The 13,741-nt window shown below is 35.6% G+C and overlaps 1 protein-coding gene across 1 annotated transcript; it reads right to left on the bottom strand.

Moving 5' to 3' along the window:
- Positions 1–10,408: 10,408 nt before the first annotated feature.
- LOC138386201 (olfactory receptor 5H8-like) lies at positions 10,409–11,365 on the bottom strand. Its single transcript, XM_069472485.1, has one exon. It carries the CDS (start codon positions 11,336–11,338, stop codon positions 10,409–10,411), a length of 930 nt encoding a protein of 309 aa, XP_069328586.1. The 5' UTR covers positions 11,339–11,365.
- Between the last annotated feature and the right edge of the window lie 2,376 nt (positions 11,366–13,741).

Below are 13,741 nucleotides of genomic sequence, written 5' to 3'. Positions count from 1 at the left end.
TTGAGGTTGCTGTGAGCTAGGCTGACGCCACGGCACTCACTCTAGCCTGGGCAACAGAGTGAGACTCTGTCTCAAAAAAAAAAAAAAAAAAAGAATTAAGGTCAGAGAATAATGAGACTGAAATGGGTAACAAGTGACAGAACACTAAGTGAAATAAAATAAAGCACTATAAGAAATGAGAATAGTGGGTATTTGTCTGCTGCCATGGACAAATGTAAATTTTTGCTATAGATTTTTTTTTTTTTGACAGAAGATGTCAAAAGGAGAAGGAAGGAATATATGTAGAGGAGATTTTTTATTACTTTAACAAAGAGGTGGAAGGGAAATTTGGATGGATGAAAAGAGAACAAGGAGGAAGAAAAATAGGTACAGAATAATAAATGCATACAAGGATTAGAGTAGAAAAGACAAACCAAAGAAGTTGGAGAAAGGAAGCATCAGAGAAAGGCTGAAGACCAAATAAAGGGGGAAGCTCATAGGCTTGGGAAGGAGGGTAAATATTTGTCTTAACCCTAGGATTTATTAAAAGATGGCAACCCTGGGATTTTCTATTTTCATTATTCAAAATTCAAAGATTGTTTACTTTTGGTGATTTTCGCATGAAAGAGAGATTTGACTGTAAGGTTTACTTTACAATCTTTGTGTTATTCATAAAGATACTAGCGCTGCCCTAAACTTCTTTACATATTTAAAAGTTGCTTTATCTTTGTTTTGACAATGATTGCAAGTGACATTCTCTAGGAATATTATTAATTTTACTATTGAGAACATTTTTTATCCACAAATTTTTTAGCTGAATAAGATAAAGTCAAAGACTATAACCTGATCAGGCTATATAAGTGAGAGAGACAAAAATTCCAGTTGTTAAATGTACTTTTATTTGATATGGTTTCCTTTTATATAATTTGAAATAACAAAATATCTGAAAATTTTCAAATTTAATTTGTTTGTGGGTACTTCAGTCATAAATGCAGCAATTTAAGAAGTAATAAACTGATCATTGGAGAGATATTTTCTGTGTATTTCATACTATATACATATGTACACATTATTAATATTTTGAGATATAGATGATACCAAATTAAATCACTGTCCGGGTCAAAGGATCTAGGAGCTAATATTTAAGTGACTTACCTTAAAAGTTTTATTCGGAATATATATTTAATTCTACAGATTGGGTTTTTTTATTTTAATCATCACAAAGGTTGCTTACATTAAAACCATTATGACATAAATCTTTCAACCTGGTTTAACTTATTTACCTTTTTAATTAACCAGAACTTAGCTTATAAATTCATCATAATTAAATTATTAAGATAATAAAACATTGCTAAAGGAGAAAACTCATGCTTACAACTATTTTGAGTGTCCAGATTAAGTCATGAAAATAAAATATGCAGAAAATTTACCATTTGTTTTCCATTTCTCACCTGTCCTGGCTTCTTATAAATCCAACCTAAAATTATTATAAATTAAACAATATATTTAACTTTCTACATAAAAGATAGTATCATAGAAAGCATTTCTCTCTTACCAGAAACTTAAAAGAAATTGTGTAGTTCCTTTAATAGTGTTAGGCTTTCTAAAGCACAAAAAAACAATAGCACAGGAAAGCCAATAACAAAGGCATCAGTTTCTTGCACAGTAATTCATTCTGTAAGCTTCATTTCCCAAGCTCAGAAAAATGTTGTTTATATAAATTTGCTTTGGAAAGAACAGTCAACTAATGGTACAACTGTGTGCTTTTGCCAGAAGAGGAAGGAGTGGCAAACTGAAATTCCCATAAGAGCACCTGAAGATTTCCTGTAGGAGGATAAAGTGAAGCTCTTCTACTGGGCACTGTGGATTTGGACAAATTGTCCCACAGGTCATTATAGTCTTGAAATGATAAACATCCATCAACTATAGGCAATTCCTTTAACAACTGAATTTATATTTTATGCCACTATTTCCCACCACAGGTGACACTTGTGGTATATTCAGGCAAACCTACGTTTATATGTGTAAAATTTGTTAGTCTTAGTACTGTGATTAGTATGGTCAAGTCTGAGCTAATAAAAACAGAATTTTAATGTGGCCAAAGATATAGATTTCTTTCAGGAGCCAACTCCAAGTAAAGTTGTCCATCTCATGCAAATTACAGCTCAAATCCAGACAGGCATTATAAATTGCTCCCCAGCTTTCAACTGATAGAAACTCTACTAGGCAAAGGGGGAGGAGCCAAGGAAAAACAAAGACAAAGGACTACAATGAGATGAGCAAGGAAGTTGAGCACCTTCTCTAGTTCTTACTTGTCATCCATAGTTATTCTTTGGTTAAGTGTTTAGATCTTCTGTATATTTTTATATTATGTTTTGTTAGTATTGAGTTCTGAGACCTCTTTATATATTCTGGACACAAACACTATACCTAATACATAATTTGCAAATGTTTTCTGAAAGTCTGTGAGTTGTTTATTTTAATTTTTTCATTTTAACTAAGTTTTTGAGAAGCAGAAACTTTGAATTTCGATAAAGTTAATTTAATATTTTTTTTTCCTTTTAGAGTTCATGCTTTTAGTGTTGTATTCCTAGGTTGTATATTTAGGTCTATGATCCATCTGGATTCAATTTTTGAATATTATCAGGACCAAAGAGGCTTTTTTTTTTTTTTTGCTCATGTATATCCTATTATTCCAACATCATTTCTCATAAAGCCTATTATTTCTCGGCTGAATTACATTTGCACCTTTGTCCAAAATCAGCTGTCTGTATATGGTGGGTCTATTTCTGTATCTCTGTTCTATTCACTTTATTTGCCTGTCTTTACAATAATACCACACTGTCTTGATTCTGAAGTTCTAAATTTAGTCTTAGAATCAGATTGCTGTAGACCTCCACACCTGTTCTTCTCTTGCAAAGTTGCTTTTGACTAGTCTGCATCTTTTGCATTTTCCATGAGAATATTATATTCATGTTGAAACTTTCTACAAAAAATCCTGCTGGGATTCTGGTGATATTTTATTAAATCTATACATGCATTTCTGAAAATTTTATATTCTTCAATATTGAGTCTTTTGAACTAAACAGCGTAAACCTATTTATTTGGACTTCTGTAATTTCTCTGAATTTTTTTATTTTTCACCATGCAGGTCTTCCATATCTGTTTCTTTAGAATTCTGGCTTCTCTTTATTCACTGAATTTTCGTTTTTAGGAGTAATCAATTCAAGTAACTAAGGTATTGAGGCAAAACAGTATTTGCACATGAAGAACTATTAACATGCTCCATTTTTCTGTAAATATATTGGGTGAATTAAAAAACATTGTCAAAACAAAATTGTTTTTTAATAGCCATAGATCACTGCATATATATTTACAAAAAGCCATAAACATTCAGCTCTCCTTTATCTGCAGGACTTACATAGAATTTTCAATATTAAGTCAATGACAGTTCTAACACATAATGAAATTCTAACTTAAGGGTTGATGTTTTTTTTTGAAGCCCATATGCATAGACAATTGTGACCAAAGCAAACTTTTATCTACTAGATAAAGCTCATCTGCCCAGGACATGTTATTTCTCCATTATCGACACTTCTTTTGTATTAGAGGTATTGGATGGGAATTAGTAGCTAAACCATCAATTTACTTTAAGGAATTATTAGGCCCCTCTTAGGTTTTATTTTGAGGATTTAGCCATCAGCAACAGAACTCTGTGCATTTTTGATAAACTTAGAGAAGTTAGAGGCTGCACTGATTCTTACCTGCCTAAAACTTATCAAACAAGTGAGAATTCAGGATTTCCTAAATACAGAAAACCCCCAAAGCATACTTGATCCTGCGCATGTCTCAAACACAGAAAATATTCTCAATTATTGAAATAATGCATTCACTTTTGTTTTCTTCAAAGAAGACTGTTTGGTATTACTCTCTTTAGAAAAATTAAGCACCAAAATGCAGAATACCATATTTTAGATGCATCTATTCTATAATTGCTAGCCTTAAGGCAAAAATAGTATCCTAGCTTGAACAATGACTTTTGTTATTCAAGGAAAACGTAATGAGCGGTGAATGGAAGAAAATTCACTTTGAAATAATGATACATTGCACTCTTGTCTTATCAGGCTTAGTAGAAGTACAAAGTGTTGAAATCTAGGGAGGGAATGCCCTTTTCTCTTCCCACTCTTCTTTAACATTTAGAGGGACCAAACTCAGATCCAGCCTGTGGGTGCACTTTGGGAACCAGCTCCAGAGCCCCACTCTGGCCAACTGTGGAGAACAGACAGGATATTGGTAGAACACATCCCAGGATGAAATAATAGCCAACCGCACGTTCCCATGGTTTGGTTGACTTACTCTGATATAGAAGGATCGCTATTTATGCTAAGTTCTTGCCATTCTTTGTATAGGCAGTAATTTCATAACAACAAACCTCTTATGATGAAAGTACTATACACTTATGTTGGTATAATAAGAGCTCATGCAGAGAAGGGTAGTATTGACTACATGAAAACTACCACAAAAGCCAAAAACAACTGTAGTTTTCCTTGGTGTTTTCATATCACAAAAGAGATTTCATAGCCCATGAAACTGTAGGAAGCAAGAATCTAAAACCACAGAAACACTGTTGTTTAAATCTGATGGTTGCAGCATCAGATTTCTTTAGATATTACTATAGGGAAACAGAATTTTGTAATAAGTAGTGTCCAAATATTTTAGATGCATTTAAGTATGTTACAATTTTACTAAAATATTTTGAAGATTTCCAAAGTTTATACCGTAGTACCTGGTAAGCTTGGCTTCAGCTAAATGACTCTATGGGTTTTATAGGTTTGAAACATATTTTTTAAAGACAGAAAAAGTAGCTCTGAAAGAGCAAATGTAGGCAACATGAAAATAATGATTTTTTAGATCTACATCTTATACTTTATAACATACTCACATTTGTACCCAAATTTCCTGTTTACAAGTATGAAAGGCAAAGAGCAGCAAAGAATCTAAGCAATTGCATCATAGACTGCATTGAACAGAATTAATACTGTTATCCCTATTCCCCATTTTCTACATTGAGAAGGACATGGTAACTGCCATCGCATACATCCACTTCACTTTTTGAAGTTGGAGACTCTGTGTACTCAGCATACACTGGGTTTCCACAGAGCTGAACTGAGATTGCATCATGTTCCAGACAAAATCTGCTGAAAGAAATTGTCTCTTGCTGTTTGAGATTCACTGCTGGTGAAGAACAAAGTCCCCAGGGTTTCAAAACCAGAACTCATAGACTGTTTCTGTACTGTTCAAGTGAACATTGCTTTCTACAGCATTTTTTTTTTTTTTAAGACAGAGTCTCACTCTGTTGCTCAGCTAGAGTGCCGTGACGTCAGGCTAGCTCACAGCAACCTCAAACTCCTGGGCTCAGGTGATCCTCCTGCCTCAGCCTCCCAAATAGCTGGAACTACATGTGCCGCCATGCCTGGCTAATTTTTTCTGTATCTATTTTTAGTTCTCCAAATAATTTCTTTCTAATTTAGTAGAGATGGGGTCTTGCTCTTGCTCACGCTGGTCTGGAACTCCTAAGCTCATACGATTCACCCGCCTCGGCCTCCAGAGTGCTAGGAATACAGGCGTGAGCCACCATGCCCGGCCAGCAGGTATGTTTTAGCAGCACAAATTTTGCGTGTCTGTGTGGGAATCAGTACTCACAGAAAAGCTGGAGTGTTTCAGATATTTCCTGGAGGCAAATGGGTGCTACTGTCTAAAAAGAAATATGTGTCTGCACATCACACATGGCAAGGCGTAAGAAGTCAGAATTTCCCCTACATCTATATGACTGAGCAAAGTGTCTGAGGGTAGGAAGTCATTTTGGGTCTCTCTGTCCTGTGATTTCAAGACTTGTTCAGTGTTCATAGGGCTAAGTTCACTCTCTTCAGTTTGAGTCTGGATATTTGAGGCTGAAAAAAAACTCTTTCATTTTAAAATCTGTTCTGGGATTCTGGGTTGGGCCAGATGGAGCTGAGCGTCAGGCCCAGGATTCATGTTAGGTCCAGGATTGGGGTCAGACAAAAGGCTACAATTATCCAATATCTGACAAGACACATGACTTGACAAGGTGTTTTCTAAATACTTAGTAAATCTGTGGTTTGTGTCTGATTATCTGTCATGTTCTGTGACGGAAGCACACTATTCTATGTACAGAAATTTATAATTTTTGCAGATTTCTTATTATCTTAGGGTCATTCTGAGATAGCAAACCATGACTTACTACTGTCTCTGCTACTAAACTGTGGCTTATATTATAAAGTTATCTGTAGCAACATCACATGATGAAGGAACATTCTCAAAAATGTCTCTGCACATGCTGGGTTAGTCCATCTGTATGTGGTAATCTGTGGGTTTTTGAGTCCCTTTGGCTTCAGTTTCCCTGGACAGCCCACCAGACTGGAAGTAAGCATCTATGAACGCATCATCCTGAGTACCTACAGATGATGTTACCTTAGAGCTGAACACTTATGGAAAGAGACACTGAGAATCAAACAACAAATCAGTTTGAGAACAAGATCACACAGAGGTATCAGGGCTGACCCACTGAGAAGAAGGTATAAAGCTGTATGAGGAATAAGATAGATCTGTCACTATGCTGTTTGAAAAAATTCTGTTCTTTTGACTTGTGTTCCCTAGTTTCTGTAAACAGTTAGGTGAATTTTACCCAAGTTCACTTAAACATCTGTACTAACAGGCTCAATTTTAGAAACAGGTAGGCTGTCCTTAGGAGAGCAATCCTCTGGATCTAGGCTGAGGATAAGGGTTCCTATCAACAAGGGCAGAAAGTGCATAGCCCCTGTGTTAGAGCCCTGATGGGCACCTAATACGACAGGCTGGGTGAAGGACTCGGCTGTGGGCACAAAGACAGGCACAGGAAAAAACTGAATCATTGGTAGTTTAACCAAAGCCACTTTGGGCTTGGTAGAAGCAACTTCTGGGAATCTTTTTAGAGGTGTCAAGAGAATCTGCTTTCTGGCAGTAGAGCTGCAAGAGTCTTCAAAATATGCTACTAGCCTTATTTCCAAAAATTCTAGTTCTTGAGTGTCTGGTCCAGGGATTGGCTGGTTGCTCAATGATTCAATGGTCTTAATGGACAACATCTGGCTTTTCATTTTCTTACTAGGTGAATCCCTGTGTTCCACATGGATCTCATGGCCAGTTCCATAGATGCGGGACTATAATGAGATCCCACTGTATACCATACAAAGTGCTGCACTTGCTACGTTTATGCTTCTTCTCAGCATGCATATTTATAAAGGGCTGTTTTACAAGAGAAGATCAAGAAAATGGTCTGTCATGTCTTTGGCATGCTTCAATTAGACAACAATAGAACTTCCATATGGTTTTCAAATCTTTTATTTTCATTGGATTTACTTTGCTGTCCTGCCGGCACTGTTTTTTAACCAGTGACATGTTGAGCTGTTGGGAAGCATCTTGCCACAGCTGTGGGTGGCACACATGATACTGGTCCACCTGCCCTAGGACAGGTCACTTACAGAGGGCAGCATCAGTTCTCATGCTCGACTGCCCCTCACCCGGGGTCCCTAAGGCACTTACAGTCCCTAGGTGGTGGCGGCTCTCTTGGGGAACCCTAATACAAACACTTGCTATACACTTAGTGAATTTATTTATTTTTCTTGAAAATTAGAGGGAAATACCTTGATGCCACTGTTTAGCAATTGCCCTGAAATACATTTAACTTAGAAGATTCCTTCTAAGATGATGTAAGCATCACATTATTATACACTTGGAACAATTTCCATATGAAAATTTTAGAGTAATGGTTCAAATGTTGATTCACCTTCACAGGTTTTTTTCTAAGGGACAGAGGTACTTCCCATTCACTTTATTATTATTATGTGACTACATTGTTTATTTGCAATCATTGCTATCAGTCTTCCTTCTCATGAAATAGTAATAAAAAACCATAGTATTTCAAACTTTCAAACAGATGCCCTATTGAATTCTGCAACAATCTCCTCCAAATACATACAAAAGCACAAAGCAGGGGTTGGAAACCTTTAGAAAAATTGTATAGTGCTATAGTGCTATTTAAGTAATAAATCTAGGATGTGTAGAAATTCCATATTGTCTGATCTCTAAATAATTTTAATGAGAAAAATGTTTCTTAACTGATTATTTAAAAATAATTGTTCCCTACGCGTGCTTTCAAATCAAGAGCACAAACATTGCTGAATCAAAAACTTTAGTGACGGAGCTTATCAATCTGTTTTCACAAGCTTTCCAGATGACTACAATGCACACTGAAGTTTGAGAAACATTGTTTTTACAGAAACAAACAACAAAAAGGAGTCTAGACAAAACAGGTTCTGGTAGACACCTAATAGCTTTAATAGTTAAGATTCTACCACAGCTAGTTCACACACAGACTCTAAGAAATACTGTTCTAGTTTTGATTGGAGGTTGTTATGTTTTTTCTAATTCCTACTTATGTTATTTATTTCCACTTCTTCTAGAGTAATTCTGTCAGCAATTTCCTGAACATTAGAATGTGTTGTAAAATGAGGAGAAAAATATGTATATACATGTACATATATAAAGACAGGGGAATTATAAATTATTTTACATCTCCAGATTAAGGCATAAATACACCTTAATTCTTAATACTCTTAATAATTTAGGATACTTCTATCATGTTATTAGTGTTTCAATGGATAGTTTCAAATTGAACATCAACAGTGTTCCAAAATACTGAGTAAACATAGCAAATAGGATATACTTTATATATATGTATATGTATATATATTCATTAAATAACATATACATATTTCTTTTACAATGGAATTATATGTAGTTTCTTTTTTTTTCAAATTTGAAACATTAGATATATATTCCTTTTGTGATACAAACACAAATACATACAACATATATTTATATCATAACTAGGTAAAAGTCAGTCCATTCTACTAAGTGAAGTATCCCGGAATGGAAAAATACACACCACATGTACTCACCAGCAAATCAACACCAACCAATCAATATTTATGTGCACACATAGTAACAACATTCATCGGGTGTCAGGCAGGTGGGAGGGGAGATGAGGGAATGAGTATGTCTACACCCAATAGGTGCAGTACGAACCATCTGGGAGTTTACTTTTAAAGGAAGCAAAATATCTAGGCTGAAATGCAGGGTATGCACAAGTGTATATTTTACCTTTTCTCTAACATCCTACTTATGGGACAAAAATTATTTACTAAAGCAAATAAATGTACAAAAGAAGTAAGAATGGGATCACACTAAGAGAATAGAGATTCTGTTGAATTTCAGAAAAGTATAAAGTAGTTGAGATTGTACTGAAAGACAAACCAGAGAAGAGGAATCTGTGGACTAGACATGTACAAGAGAAGGCTGTAGAAGGAGTCTGAGTTTCTGAGAGGCTCGCACCTGCCCCTTCCATACTCACCCAACCTACAGTAGGACTTGACAGGTTACATAACAGCCCATATACTCATAGTTTCACATCTCTCTTTTCATTCAAGGAAAAAGCTAACTAGGAAATCAGACCTTGAAAGTGACAGAAGAATAGACACCAGATGCTTACATTACTAATCTAGTCTTTGGATCTGAACAGTGAATGTATAAGCAAACATCTAGATAATAGACAAGAAACAATTAGTACAGTGGATATGTCATGGAGTAATAAAAATGAACAAACTAAAGATATAAACAATAATATAGATTCTTTTGGGTGAAAGAATAACAGAAGCTGGATTGTCCTCCTCTTACTCTCTTCCCTGGGTTGTGCAGGTATCTCTCAGAGGAACAAAAAGACAGTAAATGACCTGGTTTAATCATGTGTACTGGACCTCTGGATATAAAGAATAATGATATGTGTTTTAGGTACACATATTTTATATAGTTTTATTAATAAGATTGAACAGTTTCTCTCTGATGTCACTCTAACCCAAGAGCCATTGGGATTTGGAAGATAACAGAATCCTGGATTTTTGCTCTGGTCACCCAAACAGAAACCTGCAACCAATATAGGGAATATGGGATATGAGTGTACAGGCTGTATAGGTCTATTTGCTGTATGATTTACCATACCTAAGTTATTCTCAGAAGAGGTACACAATTTTACCTTTTCTTGCCTTTATAAAAACAAATGAAGAACATATAACCTGCAAAATGGTTTCCTTTGTTTTATGCTTTAAATATTTAATACAAGAGGACACCTAATTAAAACTTTATGCATGTTTTCAAAAATATTTTGTTTATTAAATACTAACACTTTAAGTCATTAAAAATCTAGGACAATTGGAATTACAAAAAAACGTTCAACATGTACCAAATTGTACCCACATCTAACCTGAAAAATTTTGTGACTCTTTTACTAAAAAGAGAAAAGATATTACTAGAAGACCTAAACTTTTCTCTTCAATGTTTTTTTCAATGAGTCTATGACTTGCTTATTTCTCAGACTATAGATAATTGGATTTAAGAAAGGAATTATAACAGTGTAAAATAGAGAGTCTATCATGTCTCGATCATTACCTTGTGGAGATTCAGGGAAAACATACATGAAGAGAAGAGGGCCATAGTATAAAGACACAGATAAGAGGTGAGCTCCACAGGTGGAGAAGGCTTTCCTTATGCCTTTGACAGACCTGTTTTTTAAGATTGTAAAGAGAACAGATGTATAAGAGACAAGAATAGTCAGAATGCTGAAAGCTTGAATTGCACCTGCAAAAACATAAAGCACATGATAATTAATAGAAGTGTCAGTACAAGAAATCTTTAACAATGGGATAATGTCACAGAAAAAGTGATGTATTATGTTGGAATTACAAAAGGTTAACCTAAATAAAAGGCCTTCATGAATTATGGCATGAAGAAATCCACCTAGGAATGACAAGACTAATAACCGGATGCATAGCTCATTGGTCATAATCACTGGATAGAGTAACGGTTTGCCTATGGCTACATAGCGATCATACGCCATTGATGTCAAGAGAAAACTTTCTGTGGTTAAACTGATTGCAAGGGAAAAAAATTGTACCATGCATTCAGAGAGAGACATCATCTGACTCTCAGATAAGAAGTTCACCAGCATGTTGGGGGTCACTGTGGAAGATAACCAAGCATCCACAAAGGCTAAATATCTAAGGAATAAGTACATGGGGATGTGCAGGTGAGGGTCATTCCAGATGAGAGTAATCAGACCAAGGTTCCCCACAATGGTGATGAGATATATCACCAAGAATGCCAGGAACAGGGTGATTTTCCATTCTGGTTGTTGAGTAAGTCCTGTGAGAACAAACTCTGTCAGCAATGTTGCATTTTCCTTTTCCATGTCCTCACATGGGTCCTCTGAAATGAAACACAGTAAATGTAAAGACTATATATTCACTATGCATTAATAATTACTATGAGTTGAAATTGGGGTAGAGGAATTCAAATAAAACTCTTCTCAGATCACCTTTTCATTTTGTTTATTACTACTAAACTGAAGGAAACTATTTAGGAAATAGAAGAAAGGAATTAAAATATGATTACTTTCCTTTCAAAAATATGCAGAATTTAATGGATTTAGACAACAGGAGATACATTCTGAGCATGTGCTAAATTTGCCAGGACAAGATTGAATATGGTAAGGAAATCCTGTGTCTGGACTTGGATTCAGCATCAAAGGAAAAGATATTGGAAGGTCCAGGATTAATAAAGGAATTAAATGCCATGTTAAGGATCTTGACCTTTTATTCTCAGGCAATGGTCATGCACTGAAAACTTTTCAAATGGGGAGTGGGATTATGAGATATTTTTTAAATCAAATATTTGGTAGTGTAGAAAACAGATTGTGAGAAGGGGAAAATGGAGTCAGCAATACTAATCAGGAAACCGCTACTATTTTCCAGTGTTTCCCCCAAGACAGATTACACATCAGAATGCTCTGGGGGAGCTCTTTGTGAGAAATATAGATTGCAAGGTAATATGGTAAGTATATGCACAGTAGTACAAGAATGAAACCTAGGATTCTTAATTTTGACAATGTTCTCAAAGTGATTCAAATGTATGTGAAGTGATTAGACCATGAGTGGTATGGCATTAGAAGTGATGAGGAGAACTAAGTAATGGAATCAAAGAATGCAGACTATGGAGTCATCAGGACTGGTGCCTATTAGGTGTGAAGGGCATACTTAGTGAAGGAGAGATGAATCACTTGGTTACTGGGTAGAAGTTTTTCAAAAATTGAGATTGAGGACTTAGGAGCATTGGCCAAATATGGAAAGAGTGTCCTCTGAACACTTAGGTGAGATATATTTACTATCATATGTCTATAAATCTTAAAAAAATGATGACCTTGGAGTCATGGGAATCATGAAGGCATAGTTACAGATGACCCCTCCATTGCAGAGTATACAAAACAAAGGGATGATTAGCAAGATAGACACTTGAGGAGGCTACATTAGACAGGTAAAAAAATGGACACAGTAGTCCCCCTTTCCTATCCATGGTTTCAGTTACCTGTGACAAACTACACTCAAAAAATGTTACATACAATAAGATATTTTGAGACAGAGAGGTCGCATTGACATAATTTTTATCATAGTATGCTGCTATAATGTTAGTATTTTATTATTTGTTACTGTTGTTAATATGTTACGGTGTCCAACTTAAATTAAACTTTATAACAGGTACTGTGTATAGGAAAAAACATAGTGCAGTATATGAAGGGTTCAGTTGAGATTTCAGGAATTCAGTGAGGGTCTTAGAACAGATGCCCTGCAGATAAGGGGGGACTACTGTACATGTCATTTATTAGATGACCAACACCTGAGCCCCTTTTCTACCACATGATTCTTGGTGGTGAGCAGAGGCTTCCACCCACTCTAGAAGCAAAAATGCTAGAAAGATACTTTCTCATCCCCCTAGCACCTAGAGTAAGGGGACTTGATGCATGTTTGCTCAGTCAAATCTACCCAAACTAGATTTAGAACATGGAGAGAGAGAGACAATTACAAGGTAATAGAGAATTCTGGTGGCAAAAAAAAAAAAAAAAAAAAAAGCCAAGGCAGACATACTAAGTCTCCAGCAAATGTATCCTGCATCCACAACAATGACACTGACATTGTCAGTTAGGGCATCTGAAAGTGAGCAGCAGTAGGAGGAGCTTTCATTGAACTAAGTTGGCACATGCTTTCTGTTATTGGCCAGCTGTCCTGCTTCCTTCTATTATTGCCCATTTTCCCAGGTGATTTTTCAAACTCTAGCAACTTTTCTGTGTTAGAGACAATATCCATTCAATAAACTAATTTCCTATTGCAACCAAAGCCCTGACACAAGCAGAAGAAAGACTACGGAGAGGCCAGAAATGAATACCCAGCAGACTGATCAGAGAAGCAGGAGGGATGCTGAGAAGCTGAGTGTGTGGACATAAGGACAGGAGAGGTATTCAAGAAGGACAAAGTGAAGTACAGGGCCACAATAATATAAGGCAAAAAAATAAATGCTCTAGTAGAACAAGAAGTGAACTGAGATCATTGAGTGTAGAAATTAACAAATGATTAGAGACTTTATTGGGAGCACTTCCCATTTAATAATTGAATTAAGGTCAGATAATAATGAGAATTAAGTGGGTAACAAGAGACAGAACAGTAAGTGAAATAAAATAAAGCACTATAAGAAACGAGAATAGTGGGCATTTGTCTACTGCCATGGACAAATGTAAATTTTTTTCTATAGAATTTTTTTTTTT

This window comes from Eulemur rufifrons, chromosome 7 (genome assembly GCF_041146395.1).
Source record: "Eulemur rufifrons isolate Redbay chromosome 7, OSU_ERuf_1, whole genome shotgun sequence".
Classification (NCBI taxonomy): Eukaryota; Metazoa; Chordata; class Mammalia; order Primates; family Lemuridae; genus Eulemur; species Eulemur rufifrons.
This window is presented reverse-complemented; position numbering and strand designations above follow the sequence as displayed.

Excerpts from the sequence above, each read along its gene's own strand:
- LOC138386201 (XM_069472485.1), bottom strand. The coding sequence starts at position 11,338 with ATGGAAAAGGAAAATGCAACATTGCTGACAGAGTTTGTTCTCACAGGA.